At 53.7% G+C, this 15,994-nt stretch overlaps 5 protein-coding genes across 5 annotated transcripts; 2 read left to right on the plus strand and 3 right to left on the minus strand.

Moving 5' to 3' along the window:
- Nucleotides 1-300: 300 nt before the first annotated feature.
- CH63R_12023 (DNA-dependent RNA polymerase ii largest subunit) lies at nucleotides 301-2,194 on the minus strand (the record flags this gene model as incomplete). The annotated part of the gene is made up of 2 exons (XM_018306997.1): nucleotides 301-1,648; nucleotides 1,713-2,194. The coding sequence occupies 2 exons, from the start codon at nucleotides 2,192-2,194 to the stop codon at nucleotides 301-303; spliced, it is 1,830 nt and encodes a 609-aa protein (XP_018153838.1).
- A 2,189-nt stretch (nucleotides 2,195-4,383) lies between these two features.
- On the plus strand, nucleotides 4,384-5,827 carry CH63R_12024 (Zinc knuckle; the record flags this gene model as incomplete). Its single annotated transcript, XM_018306998.1, has 2 exons — nucleotides 4,384-4,438; nucleotides 5,232-5,827. 2 exons carry the CDS (start codon nucleotides 4,384-4,386, stop codon nucleotides 5,825-5,827), a joined length of 651 nt encoding a protein of 216 aa, XP_018153839.1.
- A 724-nt stretch (nucleotides 5,828-6,551) lies between these two features.
- On the plus strand, nucleotides 6,552-9,337 carry CH63R_12025 (Zinc knuckle; the record flags this gene model as incomplete). The annotated part of the gene is made up of 3 exons (XM_018306999.1): nucleotides 6,552-7,817; nucleotides 7,894-8,688; nucleotides 8,948-9,337. The coding sequence occupies 3 exons, from the start codon at nucleotides 6,552-6,554 to the stop codon at nucleotides 9,335-9,337; spliced, it is 2,451 nt and encodes an 816-aa protein (XP_018153840.1).
- Nucleotides 9,338-12,462: 3,125 nt separating this feature from the next.
- Nucleotides 12,463-12,948, minus strand: CH63R_12026 (uncharacterized protein; the record flags this gene model as incomplete). The annotated part of the gene is made up of 1 exon (XM_018307000.1): nucleotides 12,463-12,948. One exon carries the CDS (start codon nucleotides 12,946-12,948, stop codon nucleotides 12,463-12,465), a length of 486 nt encoding a protein of 161 aa, XP_018153841.1.
- Nucleotides 12,949-13,822: 874 nt separating this feature from the next.
- CH63R_12027 (Alpha beta fold family) lies at nucleotides 13,823-14,857 on the minus strand (the record flags this gene model as incomplete). Its single annotated transcript, XM_018307001.1, has 2 exons — nucleotides 13,823-14,744; nucleotides 14,799-14,857. 2 exons carry the CDS (start codon nucleotides 14,855-14,857, stop codon nucleotides 13,823-13,825), a joined length of 981 nt encoding a protein of 326 aa, XP_018153842.1.
- Between the last annotated feature and the right edge of the window lie 1,137 nt (nucleotides 14,858-15,994).

Genomic DNA, 15,994 nt, shown 5'->3' on the forward strand with positions numbered 1-15,994 from the left:
AAGTCGTCCCTGGTCGGGGTTGCAAGTCATCGACAAACAGCCAGCACACACCTCAGGCCTCTTTGTGCCGCTGAGGGCCACCCCAAAACTTTCTACTCCCGGGGAAGAACACCTTCGCCACCGTCTCGCTATCCTTGCCCTCAAGGAGCGGAGATTCATGTCCCATAAAAAGCGGCATGTCCCTTAGAGGTTTCCAAGGCCAAGTTTCCCTGTCCCAGATTGTCAATTCAACTAGATCCAGATAGAGGAAAATGAAGAGGAGGTGAGAGGTGGCTGGGATGGCAGTAGAAAAAGACCCAATTACTCTGTGATCTCTCCCGTATGCGGGTTTTGGTTGACGACATGGGTCAACGGTCTGCCGTCATAGAGTTCCAGGATCGGCGATTCTATCCTGACGGGCACCTCTGGGGACGCCGTACGGGCCTGCTGACGGCCTATCGAAGATGATCCTTCGATCCTCGTTGCCGGGTCGGAGGCAGAGATCGAGGACTGTACGTTGGGCAATGGAAACGCGAGCGCGGCGCCCGGTGATGTGCCAGTCGTGCGGGGAACCGAAGCAGCCGACCGCGTGCCGTTTGTGTCGCGACGGAGCACTTTCGATCGTTCCGTGGCGCTGGGTTTATTCGGATTACGCTGTCGCTTCTTGGAGGGTTTCTTCGATGGACCGACGTTACATGACAACGATGATAGGGCCACCCTACGGCCGTCCACTCTGGGCCCTCCCGATGAACAACTGGCACGTGAAGCATCGCCCGTGCCGGCATCGGTCGTTTCCAGCGCCATAGCGGGTTGCTTCATCGTCGTGGCATCACTGTCTTGAGAAGTAGTCGGTTGCTTGCGACCCGGCCGTGATGTACCGGTTCTCGTCGAAGCACCTTCGGGATGAGCAACGTCGTGGGCGTCGACATCGAGGGTTGCGGGCGGCTGTGGACTCTGCCGGATGGAGTCTGTCTTGGTCGACGGTGTCAGTCTAGTGCTTAATGCCGGTTCCCTGGTTCCGTCTGGAGAAGGCGGAACCCAGCCTTCCATGCAAGAGACTGATTCATCCTCACGTTCAACCACAATGGGTTGATCGGCTGACGCGATGTCCCCGCGATGAATGCCCATTCGGTCATCTGTCGTTCTGGCGACCAGAAGCCGTGCTTCGTCGTTGTCGTGACGGACTGTTGTTGAAGTGCCACGTCGGATGCCAGTCATGGGTTCCAAGTTCGCGTGAGCGGGAGTCCTTGCTGTCTCAAGCGGGTTCCGTTCCATGACCAAGGTATCGTCAACAGGCTCGGTATCGCCCCCTGATGCGGAGCTCTTGGCAATAGCCTCAGCTTGTTTCCTCTTGAGAGCAGCCATACGCTCAAAATTCACCCAGTCGGGTAAGATGTCGTCGAACTTGGAACACTCATGCAGCATATCCAGCCGAGCCTTGGCCTGGCATTTGCCAGACCACACCGCATGGCTAGCAGCGCTTTCCGGCAAGCCTTCCAGGATACACGTGCGGCATCTTTCCTTCTCCACGCTGCACTTGGGCCAGGAGGTGTGCGGTCCAGCACATTTGCCGCAGAAGGGAGTATCAGGCGTCTTACACGCCTCCTTCATGTGTCCTGGCCCGGAACAAGTTGCGCAGTACACAGGGAAGGCTCGGACATCGATTGCTCTGCAGAATCCATACAATCAGCTTCCAAAATCCACAAGAAAGTACTGGGTCAGGCGTGACTTACTTAGGTCTGGCAGTGCAGTAATTCCAGACGAATCCACTCGGGTTCTTCTCGTACCACTCAATCACCTTCCAAGCGTCCTCTGCGCTATCGAACTCGGCGCAGATCCGGTTGGATTTGGTCTTGACCGTGTAGGAGCCTTTGTTAATGCCGAGTTTTGCGAAGACGGACTCGTCAACACGCAGACGGTTTGGAGCCCGGGTACCCGCAATGCGGATCTCAACATGAGGTTTCTCCCTCATAATGTGGAACCTGGCGACCTCTGTCCCCAGAACGGCTTGCAGCAAGATAGGGTCCGGGCTATAGGCCTGCATTTTCTGCAACGTCTCAAAAGCAAACCATACGCAGTTGTTGTTCACGACCTCGAAAGACAGCACGCCCCCGAAACAATCGCGGGCAGCGGGCACATCCTTCTCAACGGCGGCAGCCAAGTCGCTTCGGGATCGGTCGAGTTTCCTGCAGGCGGAGCTCGGCTCTATCTTCATTCGTAGAGCAAAATCGGGCTTGGGGATCTGGTCCGATCTACTACTTGACTCCGTCTTGGCTTGGGATCGTACAATGGAGATCAACTGGCGGTTGATGTCGTTGAAGCGGGGGTTAAATAGGCTCGAATTCCTGCTATGGTGTCTTGAGACAGGCTTGTTGACTTTAAAGCACGCTTTGGAGCAGCTTTTTCGGCAGGTTTCAAGACAGGGCTCATGGGGTGGTCCCCATGCTCACTCGAAACCGGCTGCAATGAAGGCGTGAAGGGCGTGGCGTAGGGACTAAGAGGACGTTCCTGGCCGACACATGTACTTGGTTGCACAGGGCTGGTTGTTCCAGAAACACGACGGCACGGTGGAATGGGCGTGGCAGAGAGTGACGCGTGGTGTTGTTGGTTGACAGCCGTCCTTGGTCGACCTGAGATTGCGGTTTCGAAAACAAGAGAGAGCTGCTCAACAGGCGTGGCGAAAGTACTCCAAATGCGCTGATGGTTTACAGGCGTGCTCGGCTGGCCGGACGTGGACATTCCAGAGCCATGAGGATGTTGATGATTTTGGCCTGGGAGATGGTTCGATGGGACTACTGGGCGAGGCAGAGAAGGTTGTTGGATGTTCGGCAAGATATGACGATGTCTGGGAATAGGAACATGGGATGATCTTCCCGAGTATTGTGAAGGAGAGCATTGAGTTTGCTGGGGTGCCAAATGCCCGCCCACTGGGCTTGGGGTTGACTGAGAATTCGTGAAGCCGTGGTGTGTGACGGTGCCCTGCGACGATGGCTGTAGTCTGTATGACCTGCTGTTGCTCGCTATACCTTGCCATGTAGCAGCATTTTGCAGGTTGGGCACGGGTAGAGTTGAGTTTGGAAGTGGAAGCAAGCGAGAAGGGGAAATAAGTTGTCTCGACTGAGTTGGCCGAGGTTGTTGGTGGCCTTGCAACGCATTGGGAGACGTCGACCTGTATGATGCCATGGCCGCATCAGATCCATGAGAAGCCCCACCACTAGGAATAGGCCGAGCACAGGGAAGAAAAGTGTTCTCGTTTGAGGGCTGACTTCCAAGAGTGACAGGCCAACCTCCGTAAGGTCTTTCCGCAGCTCCTTGTTGCATGGTGTGAAGGGCCGCACCTAGTTTGTATGTAGCATTAGCTCGACAACAGCTCAGCTTTTCAATAGATACACAAAGATGGGAGTTTCGTGTCTTTTGACAATCAAAGACAACTTGCCTTGAAAAAATGATCGTCTGTCTGATTTGGAGTTTCGTCTCTCGTTGGGAGTGGCTGGTAATGTTGGTTGGAGTGACTACTGAACCAAAATGATGGCTGCCCTAGGCCGACGCAGTCGAAAAGAAGGATCACAAACCCTCGAGGAACAATATGTCGCTGAGGCAACAACTAAAGGAAGGGAAATGGCAAAGACCCCGAGACTATGGATTGAAAGGCCTACGACACAGAGGGCGTCTGCACCGTCCAGATTGAAGGGTAATTGATACATATACGCGGCCCAGTCATACACTGACTCGATCTGATCTCACACAGGTACGAAGCCAAGGGCAGTCCTTGGTGAGGCCGCAGAGAGACGGGGCCAAGGCAGTACCTCGTTTGCTCTTCCAGACACAACAATAATACAAGCCAGCAACAAGAGACCGTGTCATTCTTCGTACTGTGCGTGATTAGATGCACCCCGTTTGCTGTTCGGGCGGTGTGTTCGCTTGCATGAAACTCGGCTCACTCAGTGGAAAGTGTTTATGTGTCCAACAAGCTTGAACTCTGCTCCGAATCATAACCAGGTGATGTAGCCATGGCAGCGCCCTGGGACAACCAAGGTATATCACGGTACCCATCATTGCAAGAAGACACCAGTAGGGCTAACGGAGGGAAAGACTGGAGGAACGAGGTACAACCTCAGATGCTATCGTCTTGTGTAAACTACCACTTTGATCTCCAAGATCTACTCGTCACTAACAGGGTATAATGGGCTCATGGGCTTGTGATGATGAGTTGTTTGCAGATGATAACGCACCTTGTATGCAGGTTTCCCGGGCTGGATGCGACGATCTCGCGGAAGACGCTCAATGCGGTGCTGAACCGACGGCAATAGCAATGTTTGCTTCCTCAGCCTGAATACGAGCCGGCTTGGCTATGGAGCAAACAAAAGTTTATCCGTCCATTAATCATTCTCACAGACTCGCAACATGGTAGAAGAAGAAAAGAAAAGAAGAAAAAAGGAGGTGCATAGCCCCCTCAATCGTGTGTGATTTCGGACACCTTTGTGTCGTTGAACAAACCACACACTGTGTTTTCTTGTCGTGTTTCCTCAGTATTGTCATGTATCTCAGTAGTCTCGTGAGGGGTTTCCTAAGCCGCCAATCTCTATCTGTTCACTAGAGATAGTCTTGCGTAGGTACTTCTAACCTGCAAGAGACGACTCCTCCCTATGTACCTTGTGTCCGCAACTTTAACTTCTGGTAGGCAAAAAAAAAAAAAAAAAAAAAAAAAGGAGGCGACACTGACCCCTGTGGAATCGGGGGTTTTGGTGTTTGTTGATATTCGCAGTTTGGGATTCCAGGCCCCGGATGGCCACTTTCTGCATTTGAAAATGTCCGTCTTGAGGCATCTCAGTGTCTTAGTCTCTCCGCTATTGTCTGGTTACTTGTTGTTTTGAATTCAAGCGACCTACATTGTGGCTTTATAACATTGACTGATCCCTCAACCATGAGTGTTTTATTTTACTCTTTATCCGACATAATTCAAACTATGGCTTCACTATACTCTTTCCCTGCCTGACGATTGTCTCTGTTCGAGCTTGGTTTTGCAATTTGTCAATGAATTCTGGCGGTTCGAGTCGCGTAGGTTGATCAATTTGCGTCTGAAAAAAGCGTTTCTGAGCTGATTGTTCCCCTTCCAGTCATCGCTTGTTCCAGATCATCCAGCACCAGTCGCTTCGATACGTCCGAAAACACATGGAAACGGAAGGCGGCCAGTCCGTCACACAAGGACAAATAGGGTTGGCCCGGTGAAAGTTACACTACGGGGTCGTCAGGTAAGCGAACCGATGATCTCTTGCACGCTTCACGCGATCTAACGTTACAGCATGCGAAACGGCCTCGAGAGCACGCTTCTGAGGGTGGCCGCTCGGGTGATGCTCGCCTGAACGGTCCCCCAGTTGACGGCGATCAGTTGGTGATTTGGCAGGCCAACCTTGCTGGCTCAGGTGCTCGGCTGAATGAGATCTTGGGCAATGCTAGTACCAAGCTGAAGCCTCCACACGTCCTCGCCCTCCAGGATGTGCCGCCCAGCCTTTCACACAAGCACTCGAGCGCTTACGAGCCTGCCTACATGGTCGACCAAGAGCTTGACGAAGATGGGGAGCTTGTGCCGAGAATTCGGCGCGTAGCGTTCTATCTTCACCGGTCGATCGATTTGAACTCTTGGAAGGTCGAGTTCGCTACAGGGAAGAACTCAAACCTCGTCGCCACCCTCACACTCAACACTCAGTGCGGCGATGTCATGATTCACAACGCTTACAACCCGACTGGCCAACTCAACTTTGACGAACTCATGGTCTCGCCAACCACCGATAGCAACTCGATACTACTCGGCGACTTCAACCTCCATCACAAGCGCTGGGGCGGTTGAAAAGTCAAGTACGAACATGCTGCTGCTAAGTGTATGCTCCAACAGACTGACGCGGCTGGCATGGAATGTGTTTTGCCCCCAGGAACCATCACCTACCAAAACGGCACCCATTCCTCTTCCACCATAGATCTGGTGTTTGCTGGCTCGCATCTGAAGGGAGACCGGCTCGACGACTGTGCAATTACTCCGCTGCGCATCTTTGAGCACACCGACCACCGTGTGGTACGGAGTGTCTTCAAGGTTGGACCTAGGCGAGATCTGGGCGAACGTCTTCTTTGGAAAAAATGCAACCAGGACAAGTTCGAAGAAACGGCGTCTGATCTCTTGAAGCATGTCGCCCGCTCCGAGATGAATACAACAGCCGACATTGACGTCTATGTCCAAGACCTTCTCGGGGCGCTCAAGGACACTATCAAGAAGCACGTTGCGAAAGTACTCCGAAAACCACATCGTCCTGCCTTCAAGCCGCCTTCCTCTTCCGAGATCGACAAGAGTCGAGCAAAGGAAGAGAGTGCTCTACGGGCTTTCAGGGGTTGCCGCCGAAGGGGTCGGAGACACGGCAAACTCTGGATCAAGTATAACGCGGCGTTCCGCAGCACCTCGTATCACATCCGCACGGAAAAGACTCGGGAATGGCGCGAGATCGCGGCCAATCGTACCGCCGTGAGACCCTGGGCGATGGCGAAGCAGTCTCAAGTGGTGTGGCAGCCGAGAGACGACACACATGCCGCGGTTGAAGAAGCCAGACGGCTCTTTGTGCCGAGACGATGCCGAGAACGCCGTCTGTTTTCGACAATCCATCTGGCCCGAGACAAGCACAGGTGGTCGTCCGGACCCTTTGCCATTGCCCAATCTCCCGACGGGGCGTGCCGAGCACGACTCGTCCCCCATCTTCGACGAGGATGAGGTGTCCAAGGTCTGCCGGGGGCTTGAATACGGCAAGGGATGCGGCCCGGACGGTGTCCCGAGCGATGCCATCAAGTATGCGAAAGCACCCTTGATCCCGTACCTCGTACATCTGATGAACGCTTGTGCCCGGCTGTCCTATCATCCGGACGAATTCAAAACCAGCAAAATCGTCGCGTTGAAGAAACCCGCCAGGTCGGACTACTCTCTACCCAAGAGTTGGCGACCTGTCGCCCTTCTCTCTTGCATTGGCAAGGTCTTGGAACGGCTCATGGCCGACTGCCTTCAGCAACTGGCCATGAAGCATAATTTGCTCCCCGGCACCCAGTTCGGCGCCGCCCGCCGATGCACCACCAAGGCTCTCGAGTACCTCTTGACCCCCATCTACAAGAGTTTCATCCATCCGGGATTCAAGAAAGCTCAGGAGATTTTCAAGTGGCTCTGTACCCTTTTGAGCCTCGACATCGCCGGCGCCTATGACCACGTCAGGTGTCAGGAGCTCCTCAGGATCTTGGCCGACAAGGGCATCCCTGCCTGGATCATTCACTACGTGAGGTCTTTCCTCTCTGCTCGGAGAAGCCGCGTCCACTTCCCCGGCTTCGTCTCCGACGACTTCTGGGTCAACATCGGCATCCCCCAGGGCAGCCCGTTGTCCCCCATTCTCTTCGTCTTCTTCACGAGCCCTATGCTGGAGAAGTTCAAGCAGGAAAACCCCGCCATCGACATCGTCATTGCCATGTCGTACGTCGATGACACCTACATCCTCGTTACCTCCCCGAGCTACAAGACCAACTGCGAGATCTTGACCAAGTGGCATGATGTGGTGATGGGCTGGGCCGGCCCCATCGGCATCCGTTTCGATCCGTCCAAGTACCAGGTTATGCACTTCCGGCGATCCAGAACCACCTCCGACTACCCTGACGATATGCCCGCCATCGTTGGACTGACCAAGAAAAACAACCTGGTGCCCGAGGAGAGGGATCCCGCGGACGAAAACGGCGTAGAAGATAAACGGCTTACGCACCTTCGCATTCTTGGCCTTCTCGTGGACCACCGGCTCAGCTGGGATGCACACATTGCTCATGTAAGTCGAGGCTCCCAATGAAAAGCCAACACCATCGAAGGGCCCTCAAGCTAATCATTTCTCAAAACAACAATAGATCGAGGCCCGGGTGCGCGCAAAGATGAGCTGCTACAACCGCATCAGCGGATCGACCTGGGGCGTGACGCTCATCGACATGCGGCGTCTCTATTACACCAGCGTCCGAACGATCATCGCCTACGCCGCCCCGGTCTGGTTCGTCCATTTCGAAGGCTGCGGAAGTCATCTTCAGATAAGGCAGAAGCTCGTCCACAAGCTCCAAGTTCTTCAGAACTTCTGTTTGCGCCAGATCTCCGGGGCCTTTCGCCAGACCGCATCAATGGTCCTCCACAAAGAGCTTCACATCGACCCCATCGCCATCTACCTCCAACGCATCGCCATGTCCCACCGCCTACGCACCCTCAATACCCAGGAGCACAAAAGGCTCATGGAATCCCAGCAGCAGCTGTACCCCGGCATGCGCTCCACCGCCGTCTTCGACGCCCACCCCTACAAGAAGGCGTATGACCTCGCCGAAGCCTTTCTTGTGACCATCAGGGCTGAGCTTTACCACGTCAAATTCCCAGTTCCCGCGGCAGAGATATGGGGCAATAGAAAGAGCCGCAACGAGTACATCAACGACTACGCCGAGCGTCAGGCGTCCACCATGAGCGGCATGCTGTGGGACCAATACCTCAACCGGCGCAACAAAGCGTCCCGCACCCTTTTCAACGTCCGTCCTGTCGCAGCCAAGGGTGAATGGCGCAAGGAAAACCTCGAATGTTATGAAGGCTTGAAGAAGGCCCAGAGCACCATCTTGATCCAGTGCCGAACTGGAGTCATTGGCCTCAACTCGTTCTTGAAACAAGTTAAAGTAGGTCGAGCTTTCGCTTTCTTTCCTTTGATCCCTTTCATTGTGTATCCCCTGTCCCCAGGTTTCTGTTTCTTCGTCCTTTTCTAGCCATTGCTTGATGGTGTCATTCATGTTTCTGTCTCTCCCATAAGATTTCTAACAACGTTGGACATGGACGTATCCCCCGAGCTGTGTGATCTATCCAATCGTTGCCAGACTTACATGACATTATCTTCCATCTCACCTCGATGTCGGCATCCAATCTAACCATCTCTCATAGTTGTCCGAGACCGACATGTGCCCATGCGGCACAGGTGTACATACGGTATCCCACCTCCTGTACAAATGTCCCTCCCTGGCCGAGGCCAGGGTCCATCTGCCTCTTTTCAACAAGAACCTCAACAAGCCCGACCCGACCAACTTCAAGAAACGTGCCGGGATCCGCGACAAGCTCGGCAAGACGTATAAGAAGCGTGGCAAGACTTTCACCAAGCCCGTCAAACCCAACCGCAAACCCTACAACGATCTCACTACCCTTCTCACCGACCACGCCCACGTCGTCACCGAGTGGGCGATCCGCCACTTCGGCCTCGAACAGTTTGAGTGGACGAACCAGCACCTCCTTATCGGTCCGTCGAAGAAATATGACTCCATTTTCGAAGGGACATAGTGTTCTTAGGGACTGTGGTTACATTCATGGTGTAAGTCACCCCTCGTCCCCTTCGATATGTGTCTGTGATATGTCTGCTAACTGACCAGCTGGCTGCCTTGCTCCTATGACCATCCTTGCCCGCCAACCCTGGCACCAGTGAGTTGGCTTGTTTGACCATTGTCATGTTTGTAGTAACTAACCTTGCTGACTTCGCTGAGACAAGCCACCCATTACATGACCATTGTCACTATCGTTAGGGCGCACAGGACGTCCTTGATGAAATTGACCTGCCGCCTGTAAGTCTTTCGCTATCGAACAACGTACGAAAAGAAGCTAATGTGGTACATCGTTTAGCAAACCGTCGATCTCTTCGCGTAGCTCTCTCGTTAAGCCGTACCCCAAGTCGAGCGTGTTGAGGATCACTCTGAACACAGTTGCAGCGTCGCGGATCTGGTCTCGAGGACCCAGTTCTTCAAGTAGGAACAGCTCCGCTGCAAATACCAACAGAGGTTTGCATGTCCCCTGGAAGCCTATCCCGACTGTATGTGCTAAAAACTCTTTACTAGCTGCCGCTTCTAGATCCGTCAGGGACCTAGAGCCCATAAGCAGGCTCTGTATAGGCAGCCTATAAAGGCCTAGCCTCTTGGCTGTCGGCACCAGTCGCTGAGCTTGTTGGACGTTGGCATCCAGCTCGTTCGGGGTATAGGACAAGAAGCCGACTAACGTATGTCCATTGTTTCATTGTACGTCCGTCAAAGCTAATGCTCTATAGGGGTTGTAACTGCTGAAGAGGATGGTGATTTGAGGAGTAGACATTTTCGGTGAGTTCTTAGTAGGGAAGTCACTTGTTTTAATCTATGGTTAGCTGATTAAGGGTTGTAAGTTTAGATTTAGCCGTCTTGTGTGAACTTGCGTGCCGGATAATGGTTCATGAGAATGGGTGGGCGATACATTGCAAAATTGGTCTGTACTCTCTTCCTTTACTTACTACGCCTTAAGGAAGATATACTGACTGTTGCTAGAGGCATTCTTCAGATCTTGATATACCCCAGTGTACCTATCAGGGTCATGATTGTACGTTCCTCTCTGCCGTTCCTTTCTGCCCTTAATTTAGCTGTAAATTCGCAAACGAACTTGCTAACAAGCTTAGGAAGCCAGCTACCTGGATGCAAGGTTGGTTAATAGGGTGGTTATGGGCTTGGAAGCCTCCATGATACTGAGTTTCTGAAGAAACCTTATGATGTGTTTAGTGTTGGGCATAACACTTATACTGTGTTTTTTTACCGTGTTTTTCTTCATATTGTGTACCTGTGCGACCTTAAGAGGGACCGCCTTGATAACGTACCTTAGTAAAAATGTGATGCTCCACATCCAACTTTATTGTTCCCCCCTCGTGTGATGCCGTGTTCGTTGACTGAGAGTCAAGAGGTACAAACGAGCCTTTAAATATGACTCGGAAGTATGACTGCAAAAACGTGCAGTCTGGGAAAGGTATCTGGTCTTGTTCCTCTCGAGAGCTTTTGTGAGTCGACTGTTGTGGGTGCGCCAAAGCATTCGACTATGGCATCATGAAAGGAGTTGTTGCGGTCGATCGACCAATATCCCGGGTACGGCAGGTCGTCATGACTTATGCCCTCATTGCCGACTATTGCAATGACCTGTGTGCATTCCAATTCGACTAAACCGCCGGGCCATCGCACAGACTATTGTCGTCTGCTCTGAGAAACAACGAGAAACTGTGGCTAGTTGCTAACCTTGCCGTCCTGGTCGCCCACCTGTCGCTGCTCGCTCTTATGTGGTCGTGGTTCTAGACAAGACTCGTAAGGTAGTCCGAAGACTGCGAGGTCGATTATTACGTAGAAATTGACACCATCGTCGAGTTGCTACCTCACTGGGGTGGCTTTCCCGGCTGATCCAGCTCGCCCTACTTTATTGTACAACGACAACGACAACAGCAGCAACAATGTCAGCGTCAACAACAGACGATGCCCACCTCTCGCCGTACCGTGCCCGCCATTCTCATCCTTGCCAGCCTTGTCCTTGCACTGCTTCTTTGGTCTAGTGCCAAGACTATGCGACTAGTGCCTCTCGTCTTTCCACTGCTTGTTGTCGATGCTATGGCTTCCGTCTTTGCGTTGACAAAAGCGGCTGTATTGTCGTCCTCCCCATCTACTTCCTAGACTACCCCCGCTACTATCACTGGGGTCTAGAATAAACCTTGCTTTCTCCTTGGCTGCATGTACCTATGGGCTGCTGGCGGCCAGTTTTTGAACTTGAGGTTCACTCTTGTTGTACTGTCCACCTTAGGTGCTGTTATGGTATTGTGCTTTGTACTTATTTGCTACACCCTGAAGTATGTTGTCCGTCCTATCCTGTTACTACCCTCTCCCGCCATCCCAACCAGACGCTTTTGCGGAGTTTGTTACAGGACAATCATGACTAAATTTAACTTAGGCCCTCCCGAACGTAGGATCTTGTTCACAAACTACTAGACTGCTGGATTGTTACGGCAATCCGCTGCAGAAGCTTACCGCATCTAGGCAAAAGTCGATAAACGAGTGGTCGCTTTCACGGCACCAGCTCTCGACATCGCAAGCTTCGAGTAGACAGTCCGAGACGTCGCGCTTTTGGCGATTTGCGACGGAGGGTGTAACTCAGTCGGCAGCATAGTCCTAAAGGAAAATGCCGAAACTTCGTTTACTCGGGTCAGATATCTTGATCCTCATCGAAATGATTCTCAGACATTCTTGAAATGTGGTTAGGCGGTGGTCGTTTTGGTATAGAGCCAATTTGGAATCCAGGACTACCGTACCCGTCACAGTTGTTCGGCATGAATACCAAGCCTTGGCTACAACTGGTCATACGACATCACAAAATAGGCATTTCGACTATGCTTAAATCTCACAGTTGATATAATATTGCATGGAGCTGCAGAACAGAGTTCAACGTATAAATACCCGAGACGCGCGAGTGGTCAGGTATGTAAACGAGGCCAACTTGTATGAAATCGAAGACGTGGAAGCAGCAATTAACCCGTGAGAAAACTTTTATTACCCGTAACACCCTCCCAGTCCGCTATAAGAAGGAAAAGAAAAGAAGAAGAAAAGCCCTCCGCAACCCACCCTCCAGGGCCCCTGAAAGGATCATTCCCCTCTCGGGACCGACATGAGGACAAACGCCAGGACGCCCGCCCCGAAGATGAGGACCAGCCCCGCGAGCGCGAACGCGAGAAAAGTTAACCACCGCCGCCGCCTCGCCGTCGCCGCCGCGAGGTCTCGACGGTACCTGGCGACGTCGAAGGACCCGTAACTGCTGAGGCTCCACCTCCCGGAGCCGGCGTAACCCCGGGAACCCCGGCGTTCCGTGTAGACGCCCCCGCGGCGCACCGTGAAGAGGCTCGCGGTGTCGGACTCCTTTTCGTAGATGGGCAACGTCGGCGCGTAAGGGTAGGAGTCGTCATTGTGGTCGTCGTGTCGACAGCGGCGGAGGACGCGGGCGAAGTAGGTCGTGTCCGGGGGCGGGGGCGAGCCGAAGGTACAGTGGGGCTTCGGCGCGGGGAACGGACGGGCGGTCTTGTCGTGCCGTCCGCGCTCGATCTCGCGGACGAACTTTGCTTTTGGCGGGAGCATTGCCTTTTGGTATGTGCGCGTGTGTGTGGTGCTGTGTGCGTGCTGTGTGCGTTTGTGCTGTGTGTGCGTGCTGGCTGGGATCTGCGTTGGAATGGGTGTTGCATGCCTGTCTGAGGTTCCTTGGGAATTCTAGGGAGATTAGGTCTTTAAAACACAATGCGACGAGGGGCTGGGGAGGAATCGTGTTTAGAAGTTTGCGTGGGACAGGTTGTCGCGGGATGCGGACTGCTGCTGTACGCATCCGGTTGTGATGCGGTCGGTATGCAGGACGAGATGAGAACAGCTGGCTCCCCAAGCAAATGCGATGGGGGAAGAGGCATTCCGGAGGCTGCCGCAAGCACCGACGGCATGTTGGCTCGACGGATGCAATCGTCGACTCCCGTCGATCCCTGATTCGGCGTCTTGTGGTTTATGACGGGTGGACTGCTGCTTTCTGAACTTTACAAGTTGTCATGGTCGAGCAGCACGTCTGACAAAGATCGAGATGGTCCCCGAATCTGGCCGAGAACGGCCTCTTGACTGTGTAACCCAGTCTTACTGTTCTAGATTAATCGACATAGAGAGATGACGTCAACTAAAAATATCAGAAGCCGCCAAGACTGAATGCTATCGAATGCTACTAGTCTATCCAACATGCGCAAGTTTTAATGTACAGTTCCGGCCTTGTCCTTCAACGCCACTCCTATGTTATGTTGAAGTGCCTGGGCCCCCATCACCACCTTCTATCACCTGAAAGTATGCAAAATGCCTATCAGATGCTCTAATGCACAGATAGCAATGCAGCAGGAAAAAACTGAAGTCTTGCAGACCGGTCGAACGACAGAATATCGTCCTTCCAGGCGAGCAAGCTCCTGGTCCACAACGTTTCGGCATCTCAACCTCGCAGGAAGAGCTCCAGCTGCGCGGCATAGTCCAGCGGGAACTGGAACAGGTGAGCGTGGGCCGAATCGGGATACACGTGCAGCCGCGCGTCGGGCAAGTGCTGCTGCAAGACGAAGCTGTTGGCCGTCCCCATCAAGAGATCGTCGTGGCCGCTGGTCACCAGCACCGGGGCGGTGATGTTGGCGAGCCGGGCGTACATCTCGGGATCCGAGGCGAAGGCCGTTATGGCAGCCAGCTGCGCGGCGACGCCATCCCCGACGAGGAAGTCCTTCCTCTCCTCGTCCGGGACGCGGCGCTCGTAGATCCTGTTCCACCACGAGTGTCCGGCGGCCCTGCTGGTCTCGGACGGGTAGAAGAAGATTCCGAGGTTGTACTCTTCCGTCGGCTGCCTGTCGGGCTCGCCTCCAGGTCCGGATGCGGCGTCTGGCGGCGTCGAGACCACGTCGGGGCCGTACCCCGGACGGATGCCAGCGAGCACCAGCTTGTTCGCCACTTCAGGATGTTCCATGCCGATGTACTGCGCGACCATGCCGCCCATCGAGAAACCCAGGATGTCAGCCCTGGGGACGTCAATCTCGGCGAGGAAGCCCAGGGTCGTGGCCGCCATGGCGCTGATCGAGTCTGGCACGACGCCGTCGCTGTGGCCGACGCCGGCGTTGTCGAACAGAATCACCTCGCGGTTCTCGGCGATGGCGTTGACGAGCTCCGGGTCGAGCACGTCCATGCTCCCGCGGAAGTGCGTGAGGAAAAGAAGTGGCGGCCCGGAGGCCTGTTTCCCGAGGCGGCGGTAGGCCAGCTTGGTGCCGTTGACCGAGACGTATCTGGTCGGCGCCGTTTGGAGCAGCTGGCCTGCGTTCTGGCTACACCCGGCGCCGGAAGCGTTCTGCCGGAGATCGGAAGTCCCGAGAAGCTTGCTGGACGGATGGTTAGACTTTACAGTTGACGTGCATAAAGGCGGGTGACGTTACCCAGGAGTGGCCAAGGCTGTGGCTGCCGCAGCAAACAGGAATGTCGAGACGAACTTCATCTTGGATATATTAGTCAGGATGAGACGATGGTACAAGGTTTCGATTAGTGTTTTTGTAGAGGAAACTGTGCTGAACAGTATTGAAGGCTTAATCGGAACTAAGGATTTGGCTTTTATAGAGCCGGTTCTGGTTGCAGAGACACTCTAGATATAGCATCGCCTACCCAGATCAGCAACGCAGTCGATTCTTTCCTTGGCCTTCGATCCTGTCCGCTGATTACCATATCAATGTGGGAAAATGCATATAGCGCTCCATTGTGCTCAAATCAAACCGATATTGCCTCTCGGCCCCTTTTTTTTGGAGGCTGACATATCAACGAGGTCCTAGAAGTTAGTCTGCTGCGATTTCGGGGGAATTGGGGTCCGGCGAGGTCAGAATAGCGGCCGTGAGCATCAGTAATCGGAGGAATGCCGAGTCAGAGGCGCCGAGTCTCGGGTCCGGCGCCTCTTTAGTCGGACAGAGAGCCAACTAGCTTAATCAGAGTTTCTGTTACCACAACAAGCTTTCTCCTAGACGCGCCCGGTGTAATCTTCCGGATAGTTTCTCGCTTGAAAACAACTGTGCTGAATTCATTTCAGAGCGGTGTTGATCAAAGTTGTCGTTTTATACTGCGATGAAGTTTCTTGGTCCGCTCCGTCACTCCCTTTCCCCTTCCCTTTCCAACGTTGACATTTGTCGAGAGTTAAAGCTTCACCGCTGGCTCTGTCATCGGATATCACTTTCCAGACCGCTCGCTGTGAACCTGGGGGAAGATCTATCCTGTCAGTATGCTAACAATGGCCGCATGTATTAGAGGTGCAAGCGAAGACAGTGATGAGAATTAGAGAATGTCTGCGTAACGTGACAACCACAACCGTGCGCATCATCAGTAATCGGCGCAACATTGAGCCAAGATTGCCGAGTCTAGAACTCCCCCGCCGGCGGACGCTCCGACAAAAGCCTTGCGCCTTTCATATCCCCTCCGGTCGCCATCATGGCGGAGGTAACGGCTATCTTTAGCTCCGCAAGGCCAACCCGCGATTACATGGCGGCATCAGACACTGGTCTTGTTCTCCGTCCACAACAAACGCGCCGCGCAAACTCTACCGGGATCTTCATGGGTGTGCATTGTCTCTTCGGCAACGCCACAACCATGG

The sequence above is a fragment of the Colletotrichum higginsianum genome, chromosome 8 (assembly GCF_001672515.1).
Source record: "Colletotrichum higginsianum IMI 349063 chromosome 8, whole genome shotgun sequence".
Taxonomy (NCBI): Eukaryota; Fungi; Ascomycota; class Sordariomycetes; order Glomerellales; family Glomerellaceae; genus Colletotrichum; species Colletotrichum higginsianum.